General features: G+C 44.3%; 1 protein-coding gene across 1 annotated transcript in view; it reads left to right on the forward strand.

The window, feature by feature from the left end:
- Positions 1 to 14,518, forward strand: part of usp43b (ubiquitin specific peptidase 43b) — a 129,461-nt gene that overhangs the window by 64,011 nt on the left and 50,932 nt on the right. The window contains exons 5-6 of the mRNA XM_080723874.1: positions 9,332 to 9,467; positions 10,301 to 10,445. Coding sequence (XP_080580000.1) covers positions 9,332 to 9,467; positions 10,301 to 10,445 — 281 coding nt within the window. The remainder of the gene's footprint in view (positions 1 to 9,331; positions 9,468 to 10,300; positions 10,446 to 14,518) is intronic.

A 14,518-nucleotide genomic window follows, 5' to 3' on the forward strand; every position in this document is an offset into this window, starting at 1 on the left:
GCCGTAAAATATGCGTTTTTGGCACTATTCGGTCGGTCGGGCGGGGGATGGCAGGGGGGCCCTTTGATTTGGAGAAGCGCCAGGGCCCGGGGATTCTTAAATCGCCACTGGTTGAGTCACACACACAGACACACGCACAGACACGCACGCACGCACGCACGCACGCACACCTACACGCACGCACACGACCTTGAAATGAACTGCTACACACACACACACACACACACACACACACACACACACACACACACGCACCACCGCTCACTTCAAACTTGGTTTGATTTTTGACGAGTACTACATAGTGACAATAGTCCGTCTGGAGCGGGTGGTCCCAGAGAACAAGTCAGCCTATGAGTAAAGAGGAACAATGTCACTTTGTCACAAGGTCACAACAACCCCTCCACCTCCCTCACAGGTCAGCTGGAGCTACAGTAGGCTGTTCAGGAAATCCTGGCATTTACAACAAAGGAGCCCCCATTCCTTCCTTTTCATCCACTGCCCCTCATTTTTAATCTCTCTCTCTCTCTCTGTATTTACCTCTTTCTTCATGTCCCCATTTCTATGTGTCTCTCTTTTCCCACGGTTTGTCGGACCTTACAGGTGGTCTGGCATGTTTATCGTTTTAACTGCGACTGCCATTTTCCAAAGCATGCTGTGGTTTGTTTCATTAAGAATGCCATTAGGTGCGGTTAATTTCAAAATCAACTTGCTTGAGATCGATAATCCAACATACTCCATTTTCTAGATTGTCTTAAACTGTGAGGATGACATATTTTTATGCACACACACACACACACACACACACACACACACACACACACACACACACACACACACACACACACACACACACACACACACCTCCCTGCCAAGAGGCTGGAATGGCTGAAGGTGAAGCATTATGTTTTTGCTTCTGTTTGTCTGTCTGTCTGTATATCTGTGTCTCTGTCTGTCCTTCTGTCTGTCTGTCTGTTCGTCCTTCTGTCCATTTGTGAACAGCTAATGTCAGGCACAGTTTGACCGATCAACGTGAAACTTCACACTACACACAATAGGTCAAGAAACAACCTCCACCCCAAATATTTAAAATTGGCCTCATGGTGGCGCAATAACAGCCCGCATCACGTTTTGGCCTATAACTCTTGAAACGTAGGTCATAGAGGATTTCATACAGGATTTTCCGCCTTTTCAAGCTACTACTTCTACACATTCATTTTGGTCCAAAGCTCACACAAATCGGTACATATTATCTCTGGAGTCATGTGATCAAGATGCATCAGTCACAAACATTTAGAAGTCAACGTTGTTCATGGGTCAGCAGCAGCACCAACCTTTTAGACATCTACTGTCGTAGTGCTCAGGGGTTTGGCGTAGCACGGTCGCCCTGTGTGACATTTCTCCCTTTGATGAGATGCGTCTCAGAGCCAAGTCGCTTGGCCACTTTGTGACGGTTAAATCTTTAACACTCTGTCAGCAGTAGTCCCTATTAAAAGGCCCCCGCAGGCAGTTTTCATCCTTCCAGACAGATAGATCTTTGAAAGAGTCCATAATATACAAGTTAAGCCAGCACAGACGGCTAATTTTGGAAATTGTTTAAAACGGCTTGCCAAGCATGGAGTTGTTACTGTAGTGTAGTCACCCCTTCATTGCTGTTTGCTGAGAGGCTGATGGGAGATAGATAATGTACTTTTGAAGGTGTACATAAAGGAGAAAAACTGATGGATTGCCTTTTTAAGACCTCCATTTATCTTCCTCTGTGTGGAAAAAATGAACTCACAGCTTCTGGACGCCAAGTAATGGAAGCTGGCATTTCTGTTCATGAAAATATATTTTACATTATCATTTCTGTAAAGCAGCAAGCTCAATATGCTTAGATGATTTTTATTTATATCAGGATAAATGTGCACAATGTTAACACTTTGAATGCCAGCCCCCCCTGGCCCCCGTCCCTTACCAGTGCCACCATTAGGTCCCATTCATTCTGCCCCGATTCCAGGGAATATATTGAAAATGATCCGATATTCACATCGGAACAAAAATGGGAGGTTTGGTAAAAGAGGATTTTTTTTTTTACCCAAAAAATTTTGGAGTGATTTCGGTGAGCGGTTTTGGAGATAGGTGCTCGAGAGTGCGCACTGCGCAAACCAGTCAATAACCTCAGAAATCTAGATTCTGAGATATTTGAGTTCAAAGAAAAAAAACTTTAGGAAGCCATAGCGACAAATTGGTAAATGGTAACGGAACACAAGTACCCTTGACAGAAAGAATAGCATGCCTACTTTATTTTCTGCAAAAAAAGTGAAAAAAATATTGTACCATCGTCTAGTTTCAAGGGGGCAAAGTGAAAAAGTATGAAATGACTCAGAAGGTGGAAATTGCCTTACATTTTGATAGAACTATGCACTGTGAATTCACTGTGTTTTTACCTGGTCTAGAAGGTCAGGAAGACAAAAAGTCAGAAAAGCGATGTCAACCTTTTATTTTATGGCAACATCGAACCCTAACCCTGGTGAGTACCTCACACATCCAGCATGAACATATTTATGTTCAACAATATTTACAAATATTTCCAAAAAAAAAATCACAAATATGACTTCACAAAAATAAAATATAACTGGATAAAAGTAAAATAAAATAAATGTGCAGCAAGTAAAGAATAAATAAAATAATATAAAAGTCAAAAAAGGCATTCAACAAGCCAACATTCAGGAGTCAAAGGCACCACAAATCAAGGTCAAAGATGGTACTGTTCACCGTGTGTGTGTGTGTGTGTGTGTGTGTGTGTGTGTGTGTGTGTGTGTGTGTGTGTGTGTGTGTGTGTGTGTGTGTGTGTGTGTGTGTGTGTGTGTGTGTGTGTGTGTGTGTGCGTGCGTGTGTGTGTACCTCAGGTGCCTCAAAATGGCCTGGTACCTGTTCCTTGCCATTGTTCTGGGAAAGTACGGCATGGCAATGTTTTTTTGACCACTGCATGGCAATCTCCGGCTTGTGAACGATAGCTGTGAGGAAGAGAAGTCCCAGAAAGTTCTTCAGCTCCCCTAGAGTGACATTGGTCCAGGCAGCGAACCTACAGTGTGTATGACCTATGCCTGACTCCTCCGCTCTCGCTATCTCCGCCATCATACTGTCCTCTGCGTTGTCATTGGTCTGGTTGCAGATCGGGCTCCCATCCTTCCTCCATCCAGTCAGACTCCACGGGCCCTGTATATGATAGAAATAAATACAAAATACTAAATGAACGTGCTTCTGTATAATTTGTATGTTCTTTAGCAAAGGCTGTCGCACAAAAGTAGTGAAAACAGCAGATCTACAAGCGAGGCGTTGTGTGCTTGTAGATCGGCTGTTTTCACTAGTCTAAATAATTTCAAATGTATATATGTATATATACGTGGCCACTGAATTCTATAGGCTCTGCTTTGATTCAAATTTGATACAGATTTGAGATCGATTTGATAGATTATTATGTCTCACACACACACACACACACACACACACACACACACACACACACACACTGATTGTATTACTAAACTATCTATCTAGGTATACACACACAATAAAAAACTAAACTATAAAGAAATGTATTCTTACTGGAAGAAGTTGGAGGAACTTCATACACCTACTACAAACCATGGATTGACATCTAGACCTACTGCACATACAGTATGAAACAGAGCTGATACCTTTATGTACTATGAGGAAAATAATGCTGCTATTTGTACCCTGTATATATATAAAATGACAATGCGACATAGCTCTGTTTGAACAATGCTGTACCCCCTCCAACTGTATATTTTCAACTGTTTTTTTTATTGTATGTGTGATACTTGCTTTGGCAATGTAAACGTATGTTTTCTCATGCCAATAACGCTCCTTTGAATTGAATTGTATATTACCAAATGCACCCTACGTGGAAAAAAAACAATAGCAGGTCAGGCTTATTGACATCGGTTATTGATTGATTGAAGAATGTATTACAAGCTTGCATTAGAGTAGACCTACAGATTCATGGCTCATTTCCACAGGAACACACTTTATGCATATCATACAGTGGTGTGTTCTAGACTTTTTTTGAGGGCATACGATCAGCTACTATTCGTTTGGCCAGGGCAGACGCTATAGTACATAATCCCTATCAAATACGCTACTTTGAAAGGTTCACGAGGGCAGACGCCGTTCATATTTTATTGTTCCTCCATCACGGAGGTATAGAGGCCGGCGCCTGGCGGCGCCGTGCCTGCGAGGGTGTCCCAAGTCGGGCGAGGTGTGGAGGGTAGTCCCCGGTGAGTCCCCAGAACACAGCACTGATCTCATATAACATTGAAAGACAGACAGACGTATAGAACATATTGAAACGTAAAAAGCATAGCTTTATAATGCTTACCCGGTTCGCTGATCGCAGCACACCTCAGCAGTGCTTCCTTCAGGGCAGGGGGAGACAGAGCACCGCAGCGACCGGGTCGTCCTCCTTGGCTAAGTCCACGCACGGCCTCATTTGGGTGTATTAGCGCCCGCTGCAACTCCGCTCTCCGGGGTCATACCTATCGATGCAGCCGGTGGGCGCCGTAAGATGATACACTGCTCCAAACAGCCTGCCTCCGGTCCGGATCACCGCCGTAGCTCCTCCGTCCACTGTGGATGGCTGGCGACGTTCCTTGGCTCCCCCGACACAGCAGCAAAAACACAGAATTCTCTTCAAATCGCCGGCATCAGCGTTCAACGGCATCACCGTTCATCCTCACGCGTCGCCTCAGTCAAGTCCCAAACGCAGCCGCGCAGCAACAAACGAAAGTCCAACTGGTGCTTCGGGTTTTGATTATGGTCGGTGGCGGCGCTGGGCAGCTGCGGGCTTGGTGTCCACGGCCACGGGGCATGGTTCGGCTGCCTGCTTGGTCTCCATGTGCGGCCATGACTTGCTCTCTGATCAGCGGAGCAACGGTCCGGTAACTGGGACGGCGTTTTCTTTTTCTTTTTTTACAAAATGGACGGCCCCAACCTACAAAGAAACTAGCCCTTCCCTTCCCCCACTCCTCCTAGGTAAAACCTCTACCTTCCGATCTCTCTCTCTATCTCTCTAAATAATACTACATCTAATGATTTTATAACTAATTCTAGCTCATTCTCTCAATATATCTCTCTCTCCCTCTGATTGCTGTGTGTCCGGACGGTAAAAGTCACTGAACTCTCTGAGACCCTTGTTTCTGGGGGGAACCGGCCAATCAGCATGCTTGAATTTGGTCACATAAGCGTGTGATGTCATGCAGGGGCGTCAATTGGGTATGGCAGGGGTATGCAGCTGCCATACCTTGACAGGGGGAAATAATAAAAATGTACTTTTCATCGTGCCTGTTGCTAAGGTATGGCAACATGACTGGTGTCTTCACCAGACACCAGTCATGTTGCCATACCTTAGCTTGTTCTGAACTGACGCCACTGAATTGTCATGCATGACGACCGTCCCATCGTCCAAAAGGGCTGTATCTTGGTTACCGCATAGATCCAACACTGTACTACTGTAATATGAAAAAAAAGCATCTGGCGTCATATGACGCCAATATTATTTTCTGGCATCATTGCCAAGTGCGTGTCTGACGTCATATGACGCCCTGGCACTCAAAGTGTTAAAAACAAAACCGTGGGTTTTGGAGGAGGAGGCTTCACTTCCGCTTTAACCTGATATTCATCATTAGACCTTTGTCTCCGCAGACTGTATGACGGGAGCATTTTCAAATCATGGGAGTCAACAGTCTGGCCACGCGAGACTAAGTACTTCTCAATTCAACTAGCATTCACACTGTGTAACACACACAAGAAAACTAGGGATGTGCGATATATCGGCGGCCGATTAATTATCGGCAATTATCGGCTGTTTAAAAATGCGGTAATCGGTATCGGCCAGATATTCAAAAAGCTCTGCACACACACACACACACACACACACACACACACACACACACACACACACACACACACACACACACACACACACACACACACACACACACACACGCACTCTCTCTCTCTCTCACACACACACACACACACACACGCTCTGCAATCTCTCACTCTCTCTCTAGCTCTGTCTCTCTCAGTACAGTCGTGCGTGTAACAGTACACAGATGTGTAATGTATGCACGGTACGCAGAAACATTGGTTACTTACCACCAGCAAACAGTTCACTCTGAGTTCACAGAGGGGTGGGGTGAAGAGGGAGGGTTCATGTGGCAGCCTGAGACTTTACAGCAGCATCCATGACCTGCTGCCGTCTGTCCTCTGTACCCTCCTGTGATAAAAAAAGAAATCACACCCATTGTGAAGTGAGCGGTGGTCGTGCTTGCATAACGTCTTCAGATTTTAGTCCAGGATGTACAGGCTATGCTACACACACACGTGTGACAAACCTCTGAGGAAAAAGGCTACAGACATACGACATATGACATCACTAGACAAACATGATGCTACGTACACACATTTTACCATGGCAAAACGCTGAGGAAAAAGGCTACATACACACGCACAGCCACGTATAGGAGCGGTTTACCACCGCCAACAAGTTGGCTGCCATCTGCCTGCTTCACCTGGCATCCTCACCTGACGCTTTCAGGACCGGATTTGATCCATTCTCTTTCTTTCTTCCTTTCTGTCTTTTAGTCAGATGCTTAAAACCCATTTAGGCCTAGACATATTGAATGCTTTAACCAGTGAAAAATAGCAGATATACAAGCTCACAGCGCGGCGCTGCGAGCTTGTAGATCTGCTATTTTTGGAAAAAGTCCTTATGCTCATTTTCTTATTGTCTCCACCAGACCGAAGGCATGGGGAGATTATGTTTTGCACCCTGTCTGTCTGTCTGTCTGTCCGTCCGTCCGTCCGTGCGTGCGTCCGTCCGTCCCTTCCGTCCGTCTGTTACCGTGCCGTTGCTCGGTCGCTGCCAAGCTGTGCACACCCACTCACTGGATGCCAATTCAGAACCTCTGCCCACATTTTCACCTGGGCCTGTTCTAGCACCACCAGAAGGCCACATTTTGCAAAACAAACCTTTGGCCAGTACTCCTACAGATTTTGTCCAAAAACTACGCAAACCGGTAGACAGTATCTCTACAGTCATGACCTGTGGAGGTGTTCTAACTAGAAGTAGTGCTCGGAAGAGCACTGCTTCTAGTTAGTTTTTCATTTAGAGTAGCCAATTATTTTTACCCCTTTTTTGCTTGCCACTGCTGTTATTCGCTGCTGGCTCACCTGTCAGTGAGGAGCCCCTTCTGGGAGGATGGTAGCCCCTTCGTCCTGCTCCTCCTGCTCAACATTCCCTGCTGACAGATATGCCGCCCCCAGCCCGGCAAGCTGGATGCACCATGGTGGATTTAAACTCCTAGACTCTGTGGTGGGGGGCAGGCACTTTACCCCTGCACCCTGACAGCTCATATTTTTAAGATGCTAAACGCTGTGTGTCCCTACCATAGATTTATGATGGTATTCAGTACACAAATGGATTTGTTCTATAACCTCCTGCCCTCAGTAAAATTCACTGCCATTTTCCTTCAATATTTGGTTCTAATCCTCTGCTATTATTTGAATTCCAGGTCCATTAACTGCACTAAAGTACGACTAAATCATTAACCTGCATTTTCCCAACTGCATTCTTGGAGGCCACAGGCCATGCTAGTTTTTCAAGTTCATTATGTTCAGTATGCTGTGTGTTTAAATCTACAACGATTAAATGCTCACGATGACATCTCAAGGGCAGTTCTTTTTTTTTCTCTGCAGTTACCAGCAGCCTTCCATATCACCATTAAAGCTAGTTATTTTAACCAATCTCTATGGCAGAGTTATACAACAATATAACTAACACATCTAGTTTCCCTACTCTTTAGATATTTAGACCTTGGTGTGGGGTAGCTCTGGTCTAGCAAGGTCTCTCTAACGCTCTTCCAGGAAATTATTTTGTTTTACTCCACAGTGGCCCCTAAAGATCTTGTCAATATATATTACCATTGACCATAATCTTTAGGGGTCACTGTGGGGTAAAACAAAAATAATTTCCGTCTGACGGGCAGCATCTTGCAATGGGCCTGGTGTACAAGATACATAAGATACCCATGTACCTGACAAAACTTTAAGATTGTCCACAATTACAACACCAGAGGCATTGCCACAGATCACATTCAATGTTTATTATACAGTAGCAGATCATCTGTCATGTTGTTGGTTGTTTTCTGTGATGATTGTGTGCGCTGATGAATCACACTGATTCCCCGTGTAGGACAGTAAAGATCTGAACAGAGTCATGTTCACCTCCTGCCCCCTGGCCGTACACTCCCACAGGGTTCTGTCCTCCGTGTTATAACAGAGAAGCCATTACTGTATGTCCCCCTGCCATCAGCAGAACTGGCCCTCGAAGAGGTCACAGCGCTAGTGTTCCCCCCTGCCTTTAAAAATGCAGCAGAGATGCCATTATTTCTCACACATAAAACCAGGTCCTAATGATCTATTATTAATGTTAAAATGTATTGATTTATTCATGGAACGTGTTCTCCTTCTGTCCCTCCCTGGTCATTGGGGGGACGGGGTTGGCGAGGCTTTGATGAAAATGGCAGGAGGTTGTTGGCAGCTCAAAGCCATTCCCCAACGCTGTCCTTGACCAGGGGCGTCAATTGTGTATGGCAGAGGTATGCAGCTGCCATACCCTGGGTCCAGGGGGGAAAATAAAAGTTACTTTTAAATATAAATCCATGAATGTATTTTTGTCTATCTGTGCTGGTTATTATGTTGTTAAATTACAGTAAATAACTACAAATGCAAAATTTAACAAAATGGTCACTTTAACAAGGTATTATGATTATATTCTCCAGACTTGTATTCTCCCCATCTTGACAAAATAGTATATTCCCAGGTTCCGCAGGTCAGCTGCACAGGTGCAATGCATTATTGTTAATTGTGGCACGCTTACTAACAACCATTTCAGGCTGCCATATCCAGCCCAAGACACCGTAGAAACCTGGGGGAAAAACTGAAAAAAACTATAGTTTTTTTTTTTCAGACATTTTGAAAATAGCCATTCTACAAAAATAGCCATCTACATGCTAGCCGTTGTGAGCATGTAGATTGGCTATTTTCACAATAGAACCGTGTTATACAAAATGTAATGCCTCTTTTCCATGAGGACTCCCATCTTTGCCATACCCTAGCTTTTGCTGAACTGACGCCACTGTGTGTGTGTGTGTGTGTGTGTGTGTGTGTGTGTGTGTGTGTGTGTGTGTGTGTGTGTGTGTGTGTGTGTGTGTGTGTGTGTGTGTGTGTGTGTGGTGTGTGTGTGTGTGTGTGTCCTCTGTGATAGGCCCCTGTGTGTGACTCTGGTGTTTAGCACCAAGGGACAGCGGTACCTGCGAGTGGGCCTGGCTGTGCCTCTGTTTGGCCCGCTGTCCTACCTGAGGAGGATGGTGGCCGACGAGGGAAAGATCTCTCCTGACCAGGTACCGCACACCACGGATGGGACGTTATGCGATGTTATCGCTTATCGTGATAAAAAAAACACACACGATAATCGTATTGTGGAGATTTAATTTATCGGGATATCGTCCTCCATCATGCACTGTGATCAGTTCACCTTTTATTAGCTGAGCGACATATCCGCTACCACTTAAACCCTCTATAATGGTAAAAGGTACTTATAATATATCGTCACTGTCGGGCAGAAACCTCGTATCTCCAAGTTTCAAATTTGTATGTTTTTCGCAAAGTAAAGCACTGCTTCATCATACAAGGCCGTCGCACAAAAGTAGTGAAAACAGCAGATCTACAAGCACACAACGCCTCGCGGTGCTAGGCGTTGTGTGCGTGTAGATCGGCTGTTTTCACTAGTTTAAATCATTTTTTAAATGACAAATACAAAACGAACAGTCTTGGACATACAAGATTTCCACCCGACAACGACGATATACTTGATAGTCTTTTTTTCGCTCTTTATCAAATGTCTTTGCCCAACAATTGCCGATCTACAAGCTCACAAGTTGCGACGCGTTGTGAGCTTGTAGATCTGCTATTTTTTGGCAAATGCTCCACCCCAGGATAATGGATTTTGATTATCGTCCCATCCCTACTGCACACCGAGGCGTTCTTTGTGTGTTGTCCTGCACTCAACGCATCTGGAGTGCAGGGGTTTAGCAACAAAGGTTGATGTAACAACAGTAGAGTTCAGGAGTTCAGGTTTAGAGTTCAGAGATTTATAATGCCACTCCAAAAGGAGTAACCTCCCAGTTTCATCTCTCTCGTGTTGTGTGTGCGTGTGTCCGTGTCCGTGTACTAGGTCATCCTGACTGAGATCTATTCCACGGGGTTCCAGCGTTCTTTCTTTGATGAGGAGGATCTGAACAGCATAGCCGAGAACGACAACGTCTACGCCTTCCAGGCCCCGCCCCTCTACATCAGGGGAGGCTCAACACGAATCTCAGGTAACCCCTGGCAACCACTTCAAAGCATGAGCAGCTGTGGCACAGCTACTGTGGACCACACTAGGGATGGGACGATATGAAATTTTCATGTCACGATTATTGTGACAAAAGAAATCGCGATTTACGATTTTATCGCGATAATCAAAATCCATTATCCTAGGGTGGAACATTTGCCAAAAAATAGCAGATCTACAAGCTCACAACGCGTTGCAATTAAAATCCATTATATTGGGGTGGAACATTTGCCAAAAAATTGCCGATTCACATGCTCACAACGCGTCGCGTTGCGACACATTATGAGCTTGTAGATCGACAATTTTTCAAGACATTTGATAGAGAATGAAAAAAAGATTGTATCAAATACGTATATTATAAGTACCTTTTATCAATTATAGAGGGTTTAAGTGGTACCGGATATGCAGCTCGGCAAATAAATAGGTGAATTGATCCCAGTGCATGACGGAGGACGATATGACGATAAATTAAATCTCCTCGATACGATTATCGTGAGTGTTTTTTTATCACGATAAACGATAACATGGCTTATCGTCCCATCCCAAGACCACACACTGTCTGTTCATTGTAATGTGGCAGCAGCAGACACTGGCTGGATGGACGGCACCATTACCGCTGTGTCTGTTTTGTTTAATTTGATCCTGCGCTCTGTAAATTACACTGTAGCCGTAAAACTGTACGCAGGAAATTAAACACTGCCTTGGCTTAAACATACGTGGGGAAAGGAGAGTTGCTCTTTGCGAGGTGGGGTTTGTATCCAGGCAAGAAAGAGAGAGTAGTTTTCAAAACTACTAAAGAATTCCAAGGTATCCAGAATTCTACCTTAAAAGGCCTTTATTCTTTTGGCTGTAACGTTGTTTGAACTGCTACAAATCAACTTTATTATACATAATTGCAGTAAGGTTCAGGGCCTGTTTATTTACCTACTGAAGTGTCCATGAACAAGGCACTGAACCCTGGCCTGCTCTCTCCTTGTTAGTTGCTCTGTCTGCACAAGGATGCCAGAATGTCAGCCCTATTTTATACTTTGTCTTATGTGTCACGCAGAGTTCAGCTCACAACAAGCTCACAATGCGCCGTGCCGAAATACGCTGCGTCGTACCGCAATGCGTTGTGAGCTTGTAGCTCAGCTATTTTCCCCGTCCCCCCAAAAAAGTTTTTGTTTTGTGAAAACTGTCTATGATTCATAATAGCGATGCCTGGTTGAAAGTGCTTAAAATACTAGACCAGTTTTGGTTTGCACTGGTAAATGACTAGTATTTGATTCTGACTGGAGTACTATGTTGCATGTCCTTCTCCCTCTGTGCCGTCAGTTTCCTTTGTCTGTACCACTCTAAATTAAGCAATAACACCCCCCCCCCCCCCCCCCCCCAAAAAAAAAGATTCCACTTGTTTTCTACAGTAAAAGATGAATGGGAGTTCATTGCTTTAATAATGTTAACTAGCCCTTACCCGTTCAAAGATATGAGCTCCGAAATGATGTGCAGTGTGTGGGTTATGGGATGTGCACTGTGCACACAGTATATGAGGGATGGAAAGTAACTTTAACTGGTGCTTGCATGATAATATGTAGGAGCATCAATGTAAGAAATACCCGTTCCATTTAACGGCTACAGAGATACTGTGTACCGATCTGCATGATTTTTGGACAACATCTGTAACAGGGCCAGAACCCCCCCCCCCCCCCCCCCCCACCGCCTGCACACACACACACACCCCCCCCCCCCCGTGTGTGTGTGTGTGTGTGTGTGTGTGTGTGTGTGTTTGTGTGTGTGTGTGTGTGTGTGTGTGTGTGTGTGTGTGTGTGTGGGTTTGTGTGTGATTGTGCATGGCCTGAACAACAGCGCCCCTCCCTTAACATGTGTGGTCACAAAAGGTACTGTAGGCTAAATAGATATAGATACACCATAAAAATGCTATTATACAGCATACGATTTGTGAAAGTGACAAACGGGCTTCACAGTTCTGTCAGGTGTGTTCATATGCTGATGGTGATGCGATTTCAGATCAATTGCTCCAGCCACCGAGGAGAAACGCTGGGACAGACAGACACTCACTCACTCACTCACTCAGTCAGACATTCGCAAAATTATAGTATAGATGGTGCGTTTCCCCGGCCTTATTTTGTACCGATGATAAAAGCACTCATCAGAGTAAACAGCTGTAGCACTATCGACTGGACTAAGTTCTGTTAGAACACGGTAATGAGTTTGCTTCCTGTATACACAACACAAAAACCAACAAAATTGCCCTTATTTGCTTTAGATAGATGCACTCTTCCGGAAACTTTGAATATCAGTGGCCCATGGGAACCGTATATCGAGGCATGTAAATTCACAGAGACATCTGCAAATTACTTTCTTGCTTTGTAGTCAGACCCAAGCAGCCGGCTGTATCTTTTCATGGATTTACTACATTTGAAGTTATTTCTTTGCAACCAATGTGAAAACTGTGTAACTGGCACGGCTGTTTTGGATGCTATCGCCTTGCCCTCTTTTTCGCTACATTGCTGCCCTCCCTGATCTGGGCTGTAAGGGTTCTCAGTACCATGGCAACGTGGCCACACTGGACCTTCTTCCTCTGTGTCAGAACTTCAATCTCTCTCTCTCTCTCTCTCTCTCTCTCTCGCTCTCTCTCTCTCTCTCTCAAAACATAAACATAAAAAAGTGGCACATCTAAAAAAACATTCTCTCCTATGTCTCCAGAAACAAGGTTCTAATGCTGCTCTTCTTAGGCATGGTTAAAGTCATTATAATAAGTTTTTTTTAGTCCTTAAACCTCATCATAAAACTACATCAGATTCCTGAGAACAGCATCTAGAGTAGGAATTTACAAACAATTGGCTGGCACTTGTCCACCTCGGGAGCCTCAACAGGATTCTGATTCCATTGTACAGACACAGAGAACTCCCATGCATCCTCGCTGCTTGGAGCAAACCAATGCACTATAAATCAAGATGAATGAATAAATCAGATGAATAAAGGTGTTCCACTAAACTGTGATACAATAATTGGCCCTTTATTATAAGTCTTCCTTCTGCCCCCAGAATGAATCTGTGGTCAAATCTTTGCTATTATTAAAAATTTATATTTGTTTTTGTTGATCTGCACAAGGCTTCTAATCAGTTCAAAATGGTTTATTAGTAAGTAAATGCTGATTCCAACAACCTAGACATGAGACAAAGGCACAGATTACCGAGCTCTCGCCAGGGTCTCATTAGAGCAGCTGGTTCTCTCATTAGCCCTTTCATTTGTAACGGTAACGTTAAGGAAAAGGTTATCACCATGGATAACGTCCATATACGTAGGCCTGGCATGTGTAATTAGACTGCATGTTAAATGTGCCTCTGTTTAGTGAAAGGCATTTTAAGAGCTGCCTCCTGATTGCCTGGCAGACACAGAGGCCTTTCCTTTGTGGTTAATTAAGGTAAAGTACACCGGAAATTATGAATCCATTAAAGATTTATATTTTGTAGTACAATGGTGTCACTTTCTAAAGAATAACAGATCTACAAGCACGTCATGATGTGATGTGTTTAAATGAAATGCAACTTATTTTCATATCAAAGGTCCAATCCATAGAGTTATATTATCTACAGTAAGGACCACAAATCCCCTGCCCTTCATGTCAAGTTGCATGTCCAGCAAGCCTGTGGTAATACTCGCTGTAATGACACTGTAGGTCTCGCCAAAAAATATTTAAAGTGACTTTTAAGCTCAACAGTAGGTGAGAAGGTGAGAAAAGGGCAATATCATAAGATCAGCTTGATTCGGCAGGACTGCCTTGTTGTCTGAAATGTTTTACTCGGCACAAGGTGACTTCCAGGCGGGTCATGGTACTCACCATGCCCAGGATGAGAGCTCATAGCCAGGCAAAAGACCTGCATTAGCCACACGCTACCCATCACTGCGATTGGCTTAGCGCAGTGCACAGCTGCTGATTCACTAGGAAATACATCACCATGTGAAAATTACATACTCTCAAATCTCCATTTCTCGGCATATGCTAACCTTTGACCTTTGGTATTCTCAATCTGTACTGGGCAGGTCCTGTAGCAC

This window comes from Nannobrachium achirus (genome assembly GCF_963921795.1).
Source record: "Nannobrachium achirus genome assembly, chromosome: 4".
NCBI classification, from domain to species: domain Eukaryota; kingdom Metazoa; phylum Chordata; class Actinopteri; order Myctophiformes; family Myctophidae; genus Nannobrachium; species Nannobrachium achirus.